Source organism: Ciconia boyciana, chromosome 1 (genome assembly GCF_034638445.1).
Source record: "Ciconia boyciana chromosome 1, ASM3463844v1, whole genome shotgun sequence".
Taxonomy (NCBI): Eukaryota; Metazoa; Chordata; class Aves; order Ciconiiformes; family Ciconiidae; genus Ciconia; species Ciconia boyciana.
In genome coordinates this window covers 116,995,327-117,014,326 of record NC_132934.1, presented here as the reverse complement: position 1 = coordinate 117,014,326, position 19,000 = coordinate 116,995,327, and the positions used below count along the sequence as shown (strand labels likewise).

The window sequence follows — 19,000 nt, the reverse complement described above, 5'->3', positions numbered from 1 at the left end:
CCCTTATCAGATAAGAGGCAGCAGTCAGAGGAGATCTAGACCCACAGAGTTCATGCCATCAAGAGAAACTTTGATCAGATTGCTGTGTTCTGGTCTGGGCACATTAGTGTGTCCTATCATAAGTGTTGATCGCTGGACCATTCTCTGCAGTGGTTGCTCCATAATCATATTTGGAATAGTGTTTATGTTTGACTCTCAAAGCCACTTCCTAAACTTAAAGATAAAGGCTTTTTTTTTTTAAATTGTAATTTTTCTTAAATTTCTCATTCTCAGTTTTGTATCTATGGTAATAATTCTTAATGGAGATATGCTGAGCTTTTGATGACTTCTAATCTAGTTGCCATGAACACCTGCTGTTCTTACAGCTTCTTCTTCTGCAGTTCCATCTGGTGCTTCCACAGCCACATGTTCTCATTTGTGCCATTCTTAAGATTTCTATTATAATTCTTTACAATGAAAAACACTGCAAATATACTTGCAGGCTCACCATTGCTTCCTGAACCACTAAAGCCTCAGGCTGCTGGACCTGCTCAGCCCACCACTCAGCCACTGCCTGTGCTAAGGATGCAGGAGCCTCTGATACCTGTGGCATCGCATCCATCTCAGACAAGTGCCCTACAAAGTCTGGAACCCCCACAACCGCCTCCTCGTAGCCGGTCATCTCACAGTTTGCCTTCTGAATCTGCTCCTTCACAGCAGCAAGTAAGTAAAAAAAACCTTGTATATGCATTTTTTCATTATGTAAATTAACACAGCTTGTACTGAATGCTGTCGATCTGTGAGAAACTCCTAAAGCAAGCAAACAAACAAAATTAAGGTCAAAAGATTGGATTCAAACATCATCAGGCTCTACTAGGATAATACTTAATTGTTTATGTGTTGTCTATGAATAACTAACATCTCAAATACTAAACATTTAACTTAAGATTTTGTATGATAGACTTACAACTTATGGACAACTTGTTCTTAAAATTATGTTGTCATTTGACAACTTTGTATGGAAAAATAGTCTAAGAATTTAATTTTTCAATGACATGTGCATGACAAACTGTATAGTAACTAGCTAACACAGGTTTTGATTACAAAGTAAGCTTTATAGATCGCATGGTGTGGTGCTTTATGCTGATGATAGTTCATTGCAGGAGAATGATACTGATAGATACTTAATAGACATACCTTTCTCCCCATTTGCCAGTGTCCACTAAAATACAGAAACATATCAAAATAATCTGAAAATTTAATATGGTAACATAAATATTCTGTTCTGTGGGACCGTTTAGAGTGTTATTTTCAAAAAAAATCCTTTTTCTAGGAAAAGCCATAGTTTCTTACTACTGTTTAAAAAATGCAGAAGTAGGTTTTCAGTGCCGTTTTATATACAAAAGGCTAAACTTCTTCACTAAAGGCCAGTGCTGTTAGGTTTTACAGTATCAGGTGCTAGGCCAGATAATACATTACTTGAATAAAAGCACAAATTTATTGAAACTGATGGATTTGTGCCCAGTTCTTACCAAGAGTAAATTTGTGGTTTTGTTTTCTGGTCTTTGGTTTTTTTAAACATAAATTCAGCTGTGGATATTTATGACTACGTAAGTTTTCATCTGTATTTTACATTTTACCTTATCTCTACATCTGAAGCCCACTTTCTCTAAAGCAATTAATTAATACCTATTTTGTACCACAATGAAGCAGCCAAATTCCGTCCTCAGTGAGTTGATGTTGAATTCTAATTGAAAAATCTTTAAATGCTCTTCCTTTCTTTTTGCTGAACCTCTCTCTCTGGCTGTTAACTTTTTTTCATTTTGGAAACTTAGACCAAAAAACGGAGGATATTTTTGAATATACAGGTACAATATCAGGACTTTTTGTAGTTTGTTAGAAAGTATGAAGTGTTGCCAGCGGAGAATATACATGGAGGCATAAGGTACTTGAGAACGTACCAATTTTGTGAATAGAAACAGATTGCATTGTGTCACTTTTGAAAGCCTCACACCTTCTAAATGTAGTTTTACCATGATCATTTTGTGAAAGAGGTGCAAGCAGTTCTTTCAAAATTATTATGAAAATTAAATTTATCTGTATGTATACACAGCAATCAAAAATATGCTTAAAAACACTGTAAACAGGTTTTTGAGCTGTGTAATGCTGTGGCTTTATTATTAACAATATCCAAACCAGATAGTTTAAGACTAGTTCAGGGAGCTATAATTTTCTCTGCAGTCAGATTTCTTTGATTAATGCAGGCTGTGCAATCACAAGGAAGGCTGACTTTGAGCTTCATTTATTGTCTCCAGCTTAGGTTTTTTATTTGTTTCCTTTTTTGTTTCCCTTTTTTTTTAAAAAAAGTTTAGTTAAATGATGTTTATTTCATTTCTTGATTATCATTTTAAAATATGAAGTTTTCTGAGAATAGGTCTTTAAATAAATACAAAGTGATATTTAAGAACCTAAATCTCTCCTTATAAAAAGAATTGCTTGTATACAGTGTGAATATTCAGGACTCTATAGATTACCAAGAAATACATTAAAAAAAGAAAAATAAGTTATTGTAAATAGTTTTATTTATTGTAAATTAAGGAGATTTTGTGTTTTGATTGAATGTGAAGTCTTACTTTTTTTCAGCTTGAAAAACTATTACTATAGATGAGTGATTATATCAACAGAGTTCCCAGAATGAGGGCTATAGTGCTTTTCATGTTGATAGATGGTTAGAATTTGACCATCAATAGTCAAATTCTTATAATAAGTCTTCAAAAAATAGCACAATCAGCTGCACAATGAATGTCTGTATGAAATAACATCACAATTGGCTCAGCTGTTTTTTTGACTCTTAATAGTAGAGCTTTTAAGTCTTACAATAGAATATAACAGAAATTTAAAATTTAGTATAGTGTGTAATAAATATTTTTGGTTTGTATTTGTATCTCAAAAAATGGCTTTGTGAAAACTTAAAGTATTTTTAACATGAGGTTGCTTTGTTACTTGGATTTTCTTCCTAATTTTCTTTCCTTTGATGTCTGTTTCTCTTTCACAAGCAGGAGCAACCATCAGGGTAACAGGTATCTGACTATTTACCAATCTTGTATGTGGTCTCCATCTATTCAAGCAGAAAAGATGTATGAATCTTGTTTTCATACATCTGCAGTCTCATCCACATTAAAAATCACCTGTCCACATTAATGAATTGACTGTCGTACCATAGTTTGCTTTTTCCTTTCATAATGCAAGTAAATTTGATACTGTTAACTGTATTTGTTAGAACCATAGCAAATATTTTGCTTCATCATCTTTTATGAAACAATTGGAACCTCACGTACGTTGCTTAGTCACTGCTGAATCTCCTGATCTCAGTCTATTCGGAAAAAAATGAGTAGGTGTTGGAGTTAACATTTCTCTTTAATACAAATAAATCCTGATGCAATTGCACTGCCAAAGTTTTTTCCAAATAAAACCCATATTTCACATTTTGCAAAGAACAGAGAACTACTTATTACCCCAAGTAAGATATATGGTTTGTTACAATTTTAAAAGTATTTGGTTCCAGTATTATTCAGAGCCAATTTTTACTTACCGTAAAGAGCAATTGGGATTCATAGTTTCTTTGGGATCTTGTACTTTTTGATTACTTGGTTAATAAACACAGAACTTAACCAGCTGGTGCCAAGCTGCATGTGATTTATATTCTTTCTACAGTTCAATTTTTCACATTTGCCCCCTGAGTTACTTGATGCCTTTGTTTTAATACTATTTTCCAAAACACTTACTATATACATATACAAATACCAGTATTGAACTACTCTATTTTTGGTTTGGCAACATTAGGCCTCACCTATTTTAGGAACTCTCTGAGGTAGTAGTACCAGGGATGTGTGAACTGACATTGTTGTTTCAAAAAAAACACCAGAGCAAATGCACTGTTGCCAGCATACTTCGTTTCTCCCGCCAACCAATTCAAGCTACAACCACAATTTTTAAAAAGAAATTGCTATGCTGGATACATTGGGAAAAACTTATAATATTCCTGAGAGTCTCTAAAGCCTGTAGACTAGTTTTGCACAGCTGCTTAGGCAGTGGATATGTGGAGACATGCTTCAAACTATTCACAATAAATGCAGTAAAAACAAGATGTTTAAAGATTGAGGTTAAGCTATAATAATATTGTGTTTTAGTTGATAGTTTTAGCTAGCATCTTAGTTCAACAAAACATTAGTTAACAGAATTTTCATGCTAAATATCCAAACTATTTGGGTATATTAAGGTGATGGGTTAAAATGACAAATTAGTTTCTGAAATTTGAATTCTCAGAAGCTGTTTTAACTTAAGCTTAATTCTTTGCATTCCTTTAATAACGGGAAGCTCCAAACTCTGTTCTGTCAGTGTGATGACTTGAACAAAGGCAGATATTCTACCTTTTTGGGCAGTTGTTACAAGGTATAAAAGTTGCATTGTTGTTTGAAGAAATTTATAAAAACAGGAATATTTTGTTTTTAAAAGATGAGAAGTTCTGTGGAGAAAACTCTGTCTTCTCCATTTGGTATTATTTTAAACAATGATAACTTGCCATTTTAAAATATTACAAACTGATGATCATACCTTCACATGTCAAGAAGCACTGGAGATGCCTACAGAGGCATATGTCTACATAGAAATGTCTGAAGTGCATATACTAATAACACTAATTTTTCCTTTCATTGTGATGCTTAAATATTGCTTTGTAACATCAGTGTTATAAACTCTCAAATAATGAAACCTAGAGCTTTTTGTTTCATATTTGTGCTGGGTTATCACTTATTTAGAATACAGCATCATTTCCCAAGTTTCTTAAAGATTTTCTTATACAGTGTCCACTAGTGCTTTTGGCTAGGGTTCTGACCTGCATGAAGCAGACTCAAGTTGCATCAACCAACAAGGGGGAAAATTGTGTTTAACAACTGGTAGGCTTTTCTTCAGAGAAGGGGTTAAGGGTTATTGTTTTCCAGAAAAGAAGCAATCATTCTACTCCAAGTGCATTGTGCAGGTTACAACCAAATTGTACTGAAGTTTCAGTTTAAGCCCAAGAGCTTCTTTTCTTCTCATAGAAGAGTGAGAAATGGGGAGTTAGTCATAATCTTAAAATAGACAGCCACATGATTACTAAGCACCTTGTTTTCTTTCCAGATTAAAACAAATGGAACGTACGGCACTAAACTTGAAACACAGTTAAACAGTGACCCTTTTGAAGATTTGTCATTTAAGCTGCTTGTGTCAAAGATGCAGACATCTGTTCGAACATCACCTGTTCCGACTTTAAACCAAAAGGAGCTGATACAGTTGCCTTCAGCAACACAAAGAAATGCTGATACTTTGAATACTGTAAATTGCATGCCAGCAATGCCTCCTGTTCCAACCTTTAACACATCCCAGGAACGTATGTGCAGCTCTCCAAATCCATTTATTACTGGACTGAACTGCACAAATCCATTCACTGAAAGGACTCCTAATGCTGGAAACCCATTCAGAAAGGAAACGCAAGAGTCTGAAATAACTTCACATTTACTAGAAGGACGTGCCGCTTGCAATCCTTTCCCTTCTCTAAATCCCCCCAGTTGTAATACAAGCAAGTCTGTATTTTCTGTTGATGCATCTGAAAACACTTTTTGCTTGCGAAGTAAATCTCTCATGGTCAAAAATGTACAGCCAAAAGGATGGGTAACGTTTGATGATGATGATGAGAATTGCAATGTAAAGCTAAAGCCATCTAAAAGTGTTCCAGATTTTAAGCAAATCAGTTCCAGGAAATCAGCTGGATCTCCAGATTTGCTGGGCACTGAACAAAATACTTTTCTTGGTTCAGACTTCAACTTTGATAATGACTGGAATAAAAGTTCTACTGATTGTTTCTATACAATGCCAGCAAGAAGACCACCTGCACCTCCCATACCATCAAGAATAACCAGCAACAGATCCCCTGCAGATCCTTTCACTTCTTTGGCACCTAAGGTGTCACCAACGCAAGATTTTACAGAAAGATAGATGTTCAAAAATATAAGAGGTTATATTTGTTGCTACATTTATCCAGTAGAATAATTGGGCATTTGAGATTATTCTGTGTGCAATAATGAATTGTCAAATGCACTGAACCTTAACTCCACTCGTAAACAGCCACTATTGTTTGTGTATAAATTTTGAATATGTATATATGGTAGAGCACAAAAAATTGTCTGAAATTTATTAAAATCCTGATGTAATAGTATTTGAGTAGACAGAGAAAAGAAGGATGCACTACTAATCTCATTAAAATATACCAATCTTGGAAATAATTTTTGCTTAGGGAGCTCTCTCATTTCTGTTCCCCTTTGTGGAATTTCAAAAAAAAAAGAGGTTCCCTGCTGGTAGCCTCCCCACTCCCTTTTCATTGTTTTGTTAATTGATATTTATAAGTATTTACCAAAGAGCTGCCAAAGTTTATTGAGATTTGAATGTTGACAAGTATTGTTTAGAAGTTGTTTAATTTATAACAGAGGCTATGGATATTTGTAAGGCTTATATTTGAATTTGAGGCACAACAAAAGTAGTTTCATTTCAGAATACAAACAAAACTTTGCATATTAATATATTCAATATTTGACTTTAATTTTCTGTGTCAGTACATTTCAGCTGTTAAATATTATTGTGACATATATTCACTAGCATTACTTCAGAATAATTGTTCCATATAATCCATTTATTCATTACTATTTTAAAGATACTTTTTTCCACAAATTGAAAACAACTTATACAACAAGTTTTCCCTCAACCTCTGGAAAAAAATTCCCCTTGGGTTTTGAGATACAAAGCAGTCTTTACCAGTTGCAGACAACATATTGGAGTTGGCTTGTCCCACTCTCCTCTTCTGCATGTTAGAAGGGCTTCCTTGTCCTATAGACAGACCTGAGCGAGGGAGTCAACAGCCGTGTTACAACATCAGAGAAGGAGGAAGTCATCTTAGTGTGATTGGGCTGTCCGCTCAGCATCCCATCCTCCCCATCTAGTAGACTTACTGCTGTATTTTTAAAATGTTCCTTTCAAAGAAAACAGGAGAACATAATTATCTGAGCTGAACAACATCATTCTGTCACTTTTGCAGTTAAAACTAAATTAGTGACTTCCTCGCCCAGAGACAGTGACCATCCTCTGTGTGGTGCTGCTTTGAGGCTAGGGAAGGCTAAGTCACAGTTCTACATATTATGCTATAAAAACACAACTCTTTGTGCTTTTATGATTTTCTAAAGCTCGGATGAGATTACATAAAATATGATATTTTTGTTACCTTGAGGCAATTTAAAATAACTGATTTCCTTAGCTCCATTTATGTATGCTATAAAACCCTGCAGTTCTCCTTACAACTTGCAGGGGCTTAGGACGTAACTCGTACACGCAGCTGCTCGCTTTCACCCAAAGCAGAATGTGTCACAATGTTGTCATCTCTGGGGGGACTGCAAATACATGCCTACGCACATTGGCTTACTTGTGAACAAACTGTACTGGTTCTGCAAAACCAGGGACTGAAACACAACATACTAGCGTTATATTTATAGTAGCAAAAGACAGGATGACAGTACTTTTTTAAAATTCTCAAATGCTATCAAAACATTATTTATAAAATAATCCACTTTTCCTTAAAACAGTATATGGTTAGCCATGAGCTGCAGTTGGATAGAGGAGTGACGATAGTGAGTTTTATATTGTGCTTTTTTTCCGTTCAGGTCATTAAACAGTACTTGTACATTTTAAACAGCAGCGGTACTATACTCTTTGTGCTTCGGTATGTGAACTACCTTGTTTTAAACTGTTGCTATAAATATCTGTGTGATTGGTGTTTTGGTATATTCTTACATTAGCAAAACAATTTTTGGGGGAAACTTTTGGCTAGTGGGAGTTACGTGATAAATATGTTCTCTGTTGAATATTTAATTACAGTGATTAAAAACTACTGTCTAAAACGTACCTGGTATACAGCACCTCTACACTTGACAGGATTACGGAGACTTGACAGCAAAGTACTGCAAAGGTCACAAGAAACGCTCCAAAAATATAGTGTGTAGATACATAGCTAACCGCTGTAACGTGTGTTAACGGAAATAATCACTAGCAGAAGTTCTGACAATACTAAGAATTAAAATTAGAAACGCTCAACACATGTTCATGAACTCTGTGTTCCCTGTGGTAAATTGCTCTGTTAAATGTAACGATTTTCTTGCTTGTGGCACACACGTATTTATGGCTGTATCCTTTCCAGAGCCGCACTATTGACGCTCCGTGGCGTACAACATTCCGTATCTACCCTGTGGAAGGCGGTGGTGTATTCATGAAATAAACATACCTGCCCTTAAGACATTTTTAGCTTTTTCTCTCGTTGTATCTCAGGTACTGCCCCGCCACCCTCTTCACCATAGCACTTCCGTGCTCACCGTAATGGCGAGGAGGGATGGCGCGGGCTCTTTAAGCATCTCTGATGACGACAGCGGGAGGGCCGGAAGCGGAAGCGCTGGCGGGCTGGAGGGCAGGCTCGGCGGACGGGTCGGCGCCGGGCGGGAGATACCGTTGCTCGCGGCCCCGGTGGGCGCTTGGGCGGGTGCGAGGGGAGGGCGGCTGGTACCGGGGCGGGTGGCGCCGCGTCCTCAGGGTGGCCGGGAAGCGGCGGGCGCGGCCTTTCCCCCCGCGGTCCCTTCCCGCCGCCGGTATCCAGGGACGCGGAGCCGTTGCTGTGGGGGGCGGGGAGCGGCTGCAACGGCAGTAACGGCCTCCTCCTCTCCCCACACAGGCGCAGGGCGGCGCCGCTGCCGGCCCCGGCCCCGGCCCCGGCCCAGCCATGGTGCGGCTGCACGTGAAGCGTGGCGACGAGAGCCAGTTCCTGCTGGAGGTGGCCGGCAGCGCCCGCCTCGCCGACCTGGCGCCCCTCGTCGCCCGCATCTACAACGGGAGGCTGAAGGTGCAGCGTCTCTGCTCAGGTACCGGCCCGCCGGGCCCACCGCCCGGCTCACTGCCCGGGCCTGGCCGCGCCTCCGGCGGGTGCGGGGCTCCGAGGCGGGGGTCGGGCTGGCTTCAGAGCAACGGCAGCCCGGTTGCCCTGGGCTGGAGCACTGCTCAGTCCCCTGTGTATTCGTGCCCCCCTGGCTCACAGACTGGGAGCTGAGGGGCGGCACTGGGAGGTTACTTGGCTGCAGCCTCGCGGGAGTTCTACGCTGGCAGAAGTTAAGAAGTACCTCTCAAGTCCCAGCTTAGCAGCAGACAAGCCATCCTCCCTTCCATTTAAGAGAACAGTGAATCCCCACCAAAGTTGCCAAACCACGTGTAAATTCCCACTCTCTGCTATTTTAGTAGTCCTTATTTTTTGGAGACCGTTTGGAGCTCTGAGCTTCCCACTGTACGTGGCTGAAAATTCATCCATCGCATGACTGAACTGCAGCGTGTCCTGTCCCGCAGTGGCTGCATAAATCCTTTGTGACCAGAGGTGTAACTGATACGTGAATGAAATTCTCGTGTTGCTTAGTGCATGCGTGGTGCAAGGCATCCGCTTGCCATGTGATGGAGAGTCACTGGATGTGTCTAAATTAGTGCTTTAGTTCAATTCAGGAGTCAGCTTTTGAAAAATATTTACTGTTTGTCCCTGCTGACCACGCTTTGGTTTGCTTTGTGGATCAGCCTGAGAATGCATGAATTGGAATTCCCTTCAGATGAGACTGACCTGAAGGATGCAGTCCATCTACACCTGATGTCCTCTAGCCTCAAATATGTATGTAGTGTATGAGGCCATACTGAGGCTAATCTGGAATAAGAAAATTCCAAAACCCAGACACCGTGGTTACCATATTTTCAGCACTCTTGCTACAGATCTGCTGGTGTTGCTCCACAGTACTTGCTAATTTAGTCTTAGCCTTTATGTTGTCATGTGTGTGTCTATATTCCCAGCCACGGGAACAGAATTGCCATTTCTTGGGACTTGGGGTACTTCTGGTGTGTCTGTTGTGAGATGGATGTGCTTCAATTAATATGGCGATGGTAAAGAGGCTGGAGGGCCTTCAAGGAAAGGATGCTGTGAAGTGGGCTGACAGCTGAATAAGTTGTTCGGGTGGAAAGTAGTGAGGGTAGCTTGCAGGCTGTGGATCAGATGCGACAGGCTGGACAAAAGGGTTAGGAAACTGCATCCACACACTGTCTACTCTCGCTGCATGAGACTGTGCTTTGGTAACCAGCATTTACACCTCTCTATTGCCTTAGCTAGAATTACTCTGTACCGCTGTTTCTTGATTAGACATAAATTATTCTAGAGACTTTTTTTATTTCATACTGGGTGCAGATCTGACTCCTTGGGTTGGATGTCCTATGGACAAAGCTATAGTTAGTCCTGTTACATGTTTTCTGAACTGCAAAGAAAGTCATTACTGTATAACAATAAAATATTTTTCCATTTCGAAAGAAGTTGCTTTCCCAAAAGTACTTAAAAAAAGGAATATGCAGTCAGCTAAAGCTGACTAAGGAAATACCAAAAAGAAAAAGTTTATGGCCAGCAAGTATTGTCTAGGTTTGCATACCTGCACTGTGTCACTTGTTTCATACATTTCACATAGATATGAAACAATGTATTATAATGTAATTACAGCACATATAGCTATATATTTGTGTGTATATATATACCTTATTATTTATTCCATATACTTAGCTCATTAGAAACCGAAGGCTAGGAGTAAGTTTTGCCTGTGTGTACATAATGTGAAAGGCTTTTGTAAATGATACATTCTCAATAACACAGATTTTTAACCTTGTTCTCTAAACACTTTAAAGAGATGGAGGAGCTGGCAGAGCATGGTGTTTTCTTGCCTTATAATATGCAAGGACTGACAGATGAGCAAATCGAAGAACTGAAGTTAAAGGATGAGTGGGCAGAAAAGTGTGTACCAAGTGGTGGAAGTGTCTTCAAGAAGGATGAAATTGGACGAAGAAATGGACATGGTAAATCTATCATAAATGTTTTTTTCTTTCCTTGCAGACATAGATAATCTATAATATAATGAGGAACATGAAAACCATAGTTCTGCAACTTTCGCTTTTACCTCACTGTCCTGGAAGACGGAAAAAAATGAGTAGATATTAAGTAGACATATTTCAGGCCAGCATGTTAGCTGGCTCATGTTTATTTGCTAATTATAAAAATAATCCTATAAATAAACTATATGAAAGGTATTCGTAGATTTGTTAAGTGGTAACTATTTCAAGAGCCTGCTTTCACAATAGATCAGCTAAAATATCAGTTACATATGTAAGTCTTCTGTCTTGGATTAGGGCCTGGTGTAATGTTGATTTAAAAGCCTAAGTAGTAGTATATCTCTTCAGTACATACGTTATTTAACTTTGCAACTGTAGTACTCTGAAGTAGTCTCCGAAGATAAGTATACAATTATCAGAAGCAAGTTTGACTGTCTCACTTTAATTTATTCTTCCCATTTGTAAATGCATACTTGTGTACTGTTTTTCTCCAGAGGCTCCAAGACACATTAACAGGTTGTTTTTCTAAGATATCTCCTTTTTTCTCATTCACTGTGACTCAAGACTTACTGAACTCACTCCTGTCACTTTTTCCTTCTGCAACTCCAGCCAAGTGGTTTTGCCTTAGCACTTGGTATGCGTATTGAGCAACACTTCAGAGTCGAGAGCATGAGGACTGGTTGCACAGAAGAGACCGCGATTGTCTTCTTGCTGTCTGTCCCTGTACTCCTGACACCACAACAGCCCTTGTCGGGTCAGCAGCCCTTTAGATGTTGATTGCAGGGCAGCTCAGTTAAGGAGGAATCTTTGAATAACTTAGTCTTAATTTCTCATATGCAAACAGCGTACTCCAAGTGTCTTATTTTGGGGAAAATAATTCTTCTAACACAACAAATTGCCCAATCAAATTTAAGCCTTTGCTGAACTTGATTAAGAGCTTATATTATAGTCAAATGTTTTCCCTCCTAACTGTGTTCTCAGAAGTAGCTGAGTGTCTTGTAAGTAGGCATGCGGACAAAGCCTGTCTTGTTTGGCATGGTTGTGAGCAGTGTTGGGTCTTACAGTAAAAATTTGCAAGCAAACATTGACGTAAGGACAGTACCACTAATAGTTGTACTCAGGCATTTATTTGTTAGTGGGAGGACAGCTTTGTAATACTAACAAAGTTATAATATTGAACAGCATGTAAATGTGGACCAAACTAAATACCATCAAATGATGCATTTAAATGGTCAGCTGTGAATGAGTATGATTTAACTGGATTTTTGTTTTTGAGGAGAGGCTTTTTATAACAATTAAAATAGGTAACTATAATATGAAACACCCATTGTATTTGCAGAACTGCATTTGCTGTTAGATTGAAATTTTAATTGGAAAAAAGTCAGAAAACCCCAAGCTCTTGTCCCCTTTTATGCACATCTGCCAGTACAGCCCACAATAGTCGTAAGTATGGCATGGGAAAGAGAGTCTTGGTTTTGGTTGTGGTGAGTATGAGATTATGGCTGTTGCTTTCTGCTCAGTATTTTTGTCCCAAATGAAGTTCCAAATACCAATCAACTGTCTTTGTGGAAAAGTAAGTTTGGCTCTCCCAGGAGAAATACTGTTTTGTTGCTTAAGTTAGTAAGAAATATGGCAATGAACTAGCAAACTGTGTAAATAGACTGCAATGTAGTAGTGTCTCTCTTGCTTTGTGATTTAGCAATGTTTAATTTGCTTACAGTAGAGAATAACCTGGACAAGTCATTTGCTTGGTTTCTTTATAGAAAGTGTAGACTATTAAATATGTGTCTCTTCTTTTCAGCTCCAAATGAAAAAATGCAGCAAGTTATAAAGAAGACAATAGAGGAAGCCAAGGCATTAATCTCTAGGGTAAGTTTCCTGAAGGAGCATGTGTTATGTGGGACTTTCTTAATAGGTGCTATATAGTTGGGCAGCTTAAGAAAAAATAGACTTTTTCAGTGCAAGGGCTAACAATTTTTGAGTAATATCATGAAGTGATGTGAACAGTCTAATAAAAACTGACATTTCTGTTAATGATTTTCTTAATGGCTTTTGGCAAGCTGGTTCAACAAGTTAAGGAATCAGATACTAAACTCCAAGTGAATGCCAGCAGCCGAGACCACATTGAATGATTAAATCGCATTTAATTTTATCCACGTGCTCTTAATTTGCTATTGATGCATTCTTTAGGCGAATGCTTGTTGTGTTTTCTGGTGAAAAATTAACTGCACTCTGTGGTGTTCCTGGAATAAAATACCTTTTGCTCATTAACATAGTCTTTTGAGTTTTATGTATAATTAATTGAAAAATGTGTTCTAATGTCTTAGATTAGGCCTTGGTTTTACAAGCACTTGGACTCATGCTCAGTCCCAGTGAGTTTTTGTGTTTAAAGATAAGTGTGAGGGTATGCCCTGATGGGACTATGGTCTCAGTTATTCAACTTCATTTTACCAAATCTGTAGATGCTCTGTATTGTGTCTCAGCTTCCATATGACTTTGAAACACAAATTAAGTAATATTTATTATCAGATTGCTTTTTTGTAAACATCTGCAAGTAATTTTCTTCTCCCCACCCATACAATTCTGGGAATTAGTATGTGTGGAACTTTAAAGCAGCTTTAAACCAGTTATGCAAATAGATAACGTTACTGAATTTTTAGTGTTGCCTGTGCACTTAAATTGTCCTTCTTTGCTGTTTCATTGCTGATAAGTGTCGTATCAGTCATTTAGAGTGAGCAGCTCAGTGTTTCCAAAGGCCTTGTAGAGGCAAGCAGAGGAGCTGCCCTGTTGCCTGGCAGTGCTTCCAGTGCACTGAGTTGCAGCACACCTTTCCTGAACTGAGGCAGGATTTCAGCCAAACTACAGCAAAATCTACGCAAAATGAGAGGTTTCAGATTACGGACTATAAAGATTTTCTCCAGATGGACTTTTTTTTCTGTTGGACTGCATCTCATCAACTCTGTTTCTAAACAGGGAGGAAATTAATAATATGTAGTTTTACTTCTTGAGTTGAAAATATCTGCAGATCTGGTGTCCCCTTTGCAGGTCTTTCTGGGTTAAACTTCCAACTATATACCATGTTGTCATTTACAATAAAAAGTTGGAAAATTGCCGCAGTGCATGCTGACTTACTCTAGAAATTACTGCCATTCACTGGTGAATTAAGTTAAGGATAGTTTGTGAAGTGGTTTGTTAGGTTCATCACTTTATAATGATGAAAATGAAGAAATATGATTGTGTATTTAAAAAAAAACCCAAAGGTTTGATCATCTAAGATGGAGAAACCAATTGTACTTGTCAGTTAACTGGTTTAAGAATGTCCACAAGGAGGCAACATTCTCTTACTCTCTTTCTTACAAACCTTGTTACTTATTAAATCCATAAGCGAAAACTTTTTCTTCTCTTCCAGATGCGTCTTGTTTTTCCTCTATCCATTGCAGTAGGGTTTGGAATGATCTCAAGTATTTGATCTTACAGAACTCTGCATAAGCTGTGCGATATGCCAGGCTTTACTCTTTTGCTCTCATGTGCTCTATTTTTTTCCTCAAGTTTTAGGCCCCTTCTCTAGCCCTCACTTGAATTCTGCTGTTTTGAATCTTGTTCATGAATCACAAGTACTTGGACCAAAAGACTCCCCATCCAGTTTCTGTGGTCATATGTGTACTTACTTGAACGCCCATATCCACAGACATTTGTTACTAAATGCCTCCTACACAATTTAGTGAAGATCTCTCTTCTCCCCCCTGCCCCCCCCTTTTTTCTCCCCAGTGTAAGCAAGCTAAATGGAGGGGCCAAAAGTGTAGTGATACATTCAGAATTGATATTCAAACAAGAAAATTTGTGCTCCTAATAACTTAGTGCAGCCAGTTAGCTTTGCTCAAATATCCCACTGTTGAACCTTTGAACTGACTACAAAGCAAAGTCTTTCTTCATATTTTTTTAAATTACCAATGATCCCTGCCTGTATTTCAGAAACAAGTTCAGGCCAATGTGTGTGTTAATATGGAGATGGTGAAAGATGCATTGGACCAGCTCCGAGGGGCTGTGATGATTGTGTATCCAATGGGATTGCCTCCACATGATCCGGTTAGGATGGAGTTTGAAGATAAAGAAGACTTGTCAGGAACTCATGTATGCAGTAATGTATTTGGATTATATGTGGTGCTTGGGTTTAATATGTGCTATGCTGTTCTCCATTTTATCAATGAAGGTTGTTTTTGTTTGCATGACAAATTTTGTTCAATATTTTTGTCTCATAGTTTATGTAAAAGCACACCAATAGCCTAACTAGAAATATGATGAATGTTTATTTCAAATGTTACATACAAAGTTCAGGTAAGGCTGGAACTCATTTAAATAGCTTGTCATTTCTTTGTAATGCCAGTATTGAGAATTTATTGCCCAAAGTGTTTATGTTAGATCAAGATTGGATGGAATATGAACAAAAATGATTAGTATGAGGGGAAAGATGTAGCAGAAGTATAGTGTAAAATTACACTGGCCTTTCTGTTAGGAATTCCAGAAAGGTTTTCCCAGAAAATTTTTCTGGTTTTGAAAAAAAGCAAAAAACAACACCCCCAACACTTCACCTTGTTTGTTTATTTGTCACAGGCTGGACTTGAAGTTATAGAAGAATCAGAAGCACAATTATGGTGGGCAGGAAAGGAGTTGAAAGAAACAAAGTTGCTCTCTGACTATGTAGGCAAAAATGAGAAAACAACCATCATTGTCAAGATACAGAAAGTAAGTATCGCTGGGAGATTTCTTTACAAGTTATTCACCTTTGGCTGTCTAATTCTCTGTGGAAGAGAATTGTCCATAGGTGTATAAAATGGATTAGGTTAGTTCCGGTTTGAGTGTCTTAAAACTGTCCATCTATTTTAAGATTATAATTTGTTATATTCTAAGTTTTTCTCTAGTAATTCCTTTGCCTGTCAGCTAAGTACTGTAGTTGCTATTACTTGCCTCATAGCACTTTTGTAAAGTACAGCAAAGAGGTATTTAAAAATAGATGAAATACAAACTGAAAAGTTTAAAAAAAACTCACCTGGCCCTCAGTTCCATCTCAGTGCAGAGCACTGAACAGACCCAGTCATTCAGTCTGCCCACTTTTTCTAATTGTGCTTGTGAATGTTTTTGTCTCCATATTCTGGCCTTTAAAAAACAGTTTTAAGGTGTCCACACCACATATGCACAAATATGTGGATACCTCTCTTCTCCGTTTCAGTCTGTTCTGTGTCTGAAAGAGAGTGTCTGTAACTCAGTAATTTCCTGCCTGTGATGTCCTGACTTTCCTCATGGCAGGTCCTCAGACTGTCTCAGTTGCCTTGGAAATGTGGACATGCCTCTTTGAGAGGACACGGGTTGTGGAAGAGCCTGAATTTACGCTTTCCCAAAGTGTTCTGTGAGAACTCACTGAGTGCTAGAAGGAAGAACAAGCTGCTGGGCTGCACCACCCAGTTGCGCTGTCAGCTCCAGCTCACCTAAAGCTCGCAGCTGAAATTTTTTTAAAGAAATGAGACTTTCCCGTTGTCAGATGTGGTGAAGCAGATGAAGCCTTCTGTATTAATTGTGAACACAGGTCTGAGTCATCCTCTGGAATAATGAGCTAAAATGAGGCAAAGATCTCTTGCTGCTCCTCAGTTTTATAGACCTGATGCTTCAGCAAAAGCCAGTCATTGAGTGTATACTGGTATCTGATGCAATGGTCATGTTCTTGCAATATCAGAATTAGTACCAAGCTACTGGGACTGTTCATTATTTTTTTGGACAAAGTGATTTTGTACTAACTGTGCAGTTGTGTTCATCTCTGCTGAGAATGCCATACTCAAGGGAAGAATGTATGGTGTTTCAATTCACTTTCAGGGCTTTGTCAGAAGCTGCTCACCCTGTTCGTGTATATATATATATATATGTGTGTGTGTGTGTATATATATATAAAATACTACATTCAGAGGGTGCTTTTGTGAATGTCAGATGTCTCAGAGTACTTACCCATAGCTCAGAATTATTCTGGAGCTGCATTTCACTTCCATGTCAGTGAGAGCTTCTCTGCCACAGAAAGCATTAGGGTTTATGGCAGATGTTATTATCTGCAGGTGTCTGCAATAGAATTCGTCAAAGATAAGTCAAGTGATTTATGAGTTTGTCATTTAGAAGACCAGAACTGCTTTCTCTTTCCTATCAGGGTGACTGAAAAATTGTGTGACAACTCAACAGCCATTGAAGTGTAGGCTCCCAGGAAAGTTGTCTTGCTGTTTAATTAGTTGATAGACCTCTTCAGAGAATGCAAAGTAGTACGGTGGTTTTCTATCTGACCAGGGATGCCAGCATTCTTGGGTTGGAGAGCTAATTTAAACCACCCCAGACCCTTTTTGTTCCAGAGAGGATTCACCATCTCCATTCAAACTGTTCTGTTTGCTATCGTTGACAATAGCTGTCATTGGCTATTTTCTGCTGTGCACATCATTTCTTCCATGAGGACAGTTGCCTGGAAAAAAAAATTTCTTTTACTTGTAGTAACAAATAATTTTTTTTTTTTTATTTGTAATGTTTGTAACTGCCTGCCTTCCCTGCTTTACTAAGTCGTATGTCATCTTGAGTCTGTATTAGCAGGGGAGCTAAAGATGGATGAGCCCATCCTGAGACATCTAGAATGGCCTTAAAGCAGAGAGATTTATTATGTCTTTTGGAGTGGCAGTTTAAGTAAAATAGACTCAATCCTCTTTGCAGCTTCCATTGATGTCCACAAAATTGACAGCATGATTCAGATGCTGAGATGAAAAAGTAATGCTCACTTGAATGCAGCAGAAGTTTCTCAACATTTATTTTCCTGTCCTGAGGGACATTATTAAGTTTGAGAAATCCTATTGTCTGAAGAAGGATTTTGCTATCTTTGCATAGCAGCTTCTCTTTTGTATCGCAAACACCGTCATAAATAAAATTTACGATTTCCCTTTCAGAAAGGACAAGGAGCTCCAGGGCGTGAACCTCTGATTAGTCATGAAGAGCAAAAACAGATGATGCTGTATTACTACAGAAAGCAGGAGGAACTTAAGGTAAGAGTGTCTTTTTACTGTATGTGAGCTGTGCTGTTGTAGACACTAACCGCAGGTTACATTCATTACTGTCTTCTTAACCTGTCGGTTCTGTTTACAGAAACTAGAAGAGGATGATGATGACTCATTTCTCAATGCTGAGTGGGCAGACAACCATGCTTTGAAAAGGCAATTTCATGGTGTAAAAGACATCAAATGGGGGCCAAGATGAAGCTCGGCAAACACCTTTTTGCCTCTTTAAGCTGTTTGGTTGATAGACCTGTTTGCAGTGAGGAGTAGTGTTGTGTGTGGTAGATGCTGCTGACAGAAACTGAAATTGTCACTTCTGTAGCAGATGCCTGTTTCAGCCTTAGGTTTTCAAGAAATGTTTACATTTCTGTGTAAGTGTAGCAGCACTTGTCTCTGCAAAGAGTAGAATCAATCCTGTTGAAGTTCATTACTTTATTAGAAACTTGTCATTTGAATTTTGAAATATTAAACTATTTCATAGATAATATATCTAGTAAATATGCACTAGAATGTTTGGTATTGTTTCAAGTGGTCTTTATACTTTCTTCCTGATTCTTGCATTTCTTTTAGATGGTACGGTCCATAGAAAGTAATTTATTTTCTAAGAAATCAGTTTTCCCAGGCTAATCCAGTGAAAGTCAGTGATTTTTATGTGTGTGTTTGCATTTCAACATAGCTAGTTCCAAACTATCATTTTTAAATGAGTTGTCGTCTTAATGATTGTTTAAAGGAAGTATTTTTATATAAACACAAATAACACAAAAATCCTTGCAGAATGCTTCATTTTCATTCTTTTCGTTTATTTTTCACTGACTTTGGAAGCCAACCTAGTGATCTCATTCAGTTTAACAAGCTGTTAGCCATGATGCTTTTATATAAAAGACTGACAGGAATCTGTAAGCATAATTTGCAAGTAGATTGGATACAAT

General features: G+C 38.3%; 2 protein-coding genes across 7 annotated transcripts in view; both read left to right on the top strand.

Annotated features, from left to right (window-relative positions):
• Positions 1-6,599, top strand: part of SYNJ1 (synaptojanin 1) — a 66,543-nt gene extending 59,944 nt beyond the window's left edge. For all 5 annotated transcript variants that reach the window (XM_072845432.1, XM_072845443.1, XM_072845454.1 and 2 more), the window contains 2 exons: positions 482-702; positions 5,158-6,599. In XM_072845432.1, the coding sequence (XP_072701533.1) occupies positions 482-702; positions 5,158-6,012 (1,076 nt within the window). In that variant the 3' untranslated portion in view covers positions 6,013-6,599. The remainder of the gene's footprint in view (positions 1-481; positions 703-5,157) is intronic.
• Positions 6,600-8,499: 1,900 nt separating this feature from the next.
• Positions 8,500-18,849, top strand: CFAP298 (cilia and flagella associated protein 298). 2 transcript variants are annotated; one of them, XM_072845478.1, is made up of 8 exons: positions 8,500-8,593; positions 8,783-8,969; positions 10,804-10,971; positions 12,806-12,873; positions 14,977-15,135; positions 15,616-15,747; positions 17,967-18,062; positions 18,163-18,849. In XM_072845478.1, exons 2-8 carry the CDS (start codon positions 8,831-8,833, stop codon positions 18,271-18,273), a joined length of 873 nt encoding a protein of 290 aa, XP_072701579.1. In that variant the 5' UTR covers positions 8,500-8,593; positions 8,783-8,830; the 3' UTR covers positions 18,274-18,849. The 2 variants fall into 2 exon arrangements, with proteins under 2 accessions (XP_072701579.1, XP_072701570.1); XM_072845469.1 differs by having other exon boundaries at positions 8,501-8,577.
• The last annotated feature ends 151 nt before the right edge of the window (positions 18,850-19,000 follow it).

Excerpts from the sequence above, each read along its gene's own strand:
- CFAP298 (XM_072845478.1), top strand. The coding sequence starts at position 8,831 with ATGGTGCGGCTGCACGTGAAGCGTGGCGACGAGAGCCAGTTCCTGCTG. Across the intron at positions 12,874-14,976 it reads CCAAGGCATTAATCTCTAGG|AAACAAGTTCAGGCCAATGT; the intron begins GTAAGTTTCCTG and ends CCTGTATTTCAG. Across the intron at positions 18,063-18,162 it reads GAAAGCAGGAGGAACTTAAG|AAACTAGAAGAGGATGATGA; the intron begins GTAAGAGTGTCT and ends TTCTGTTTACAG.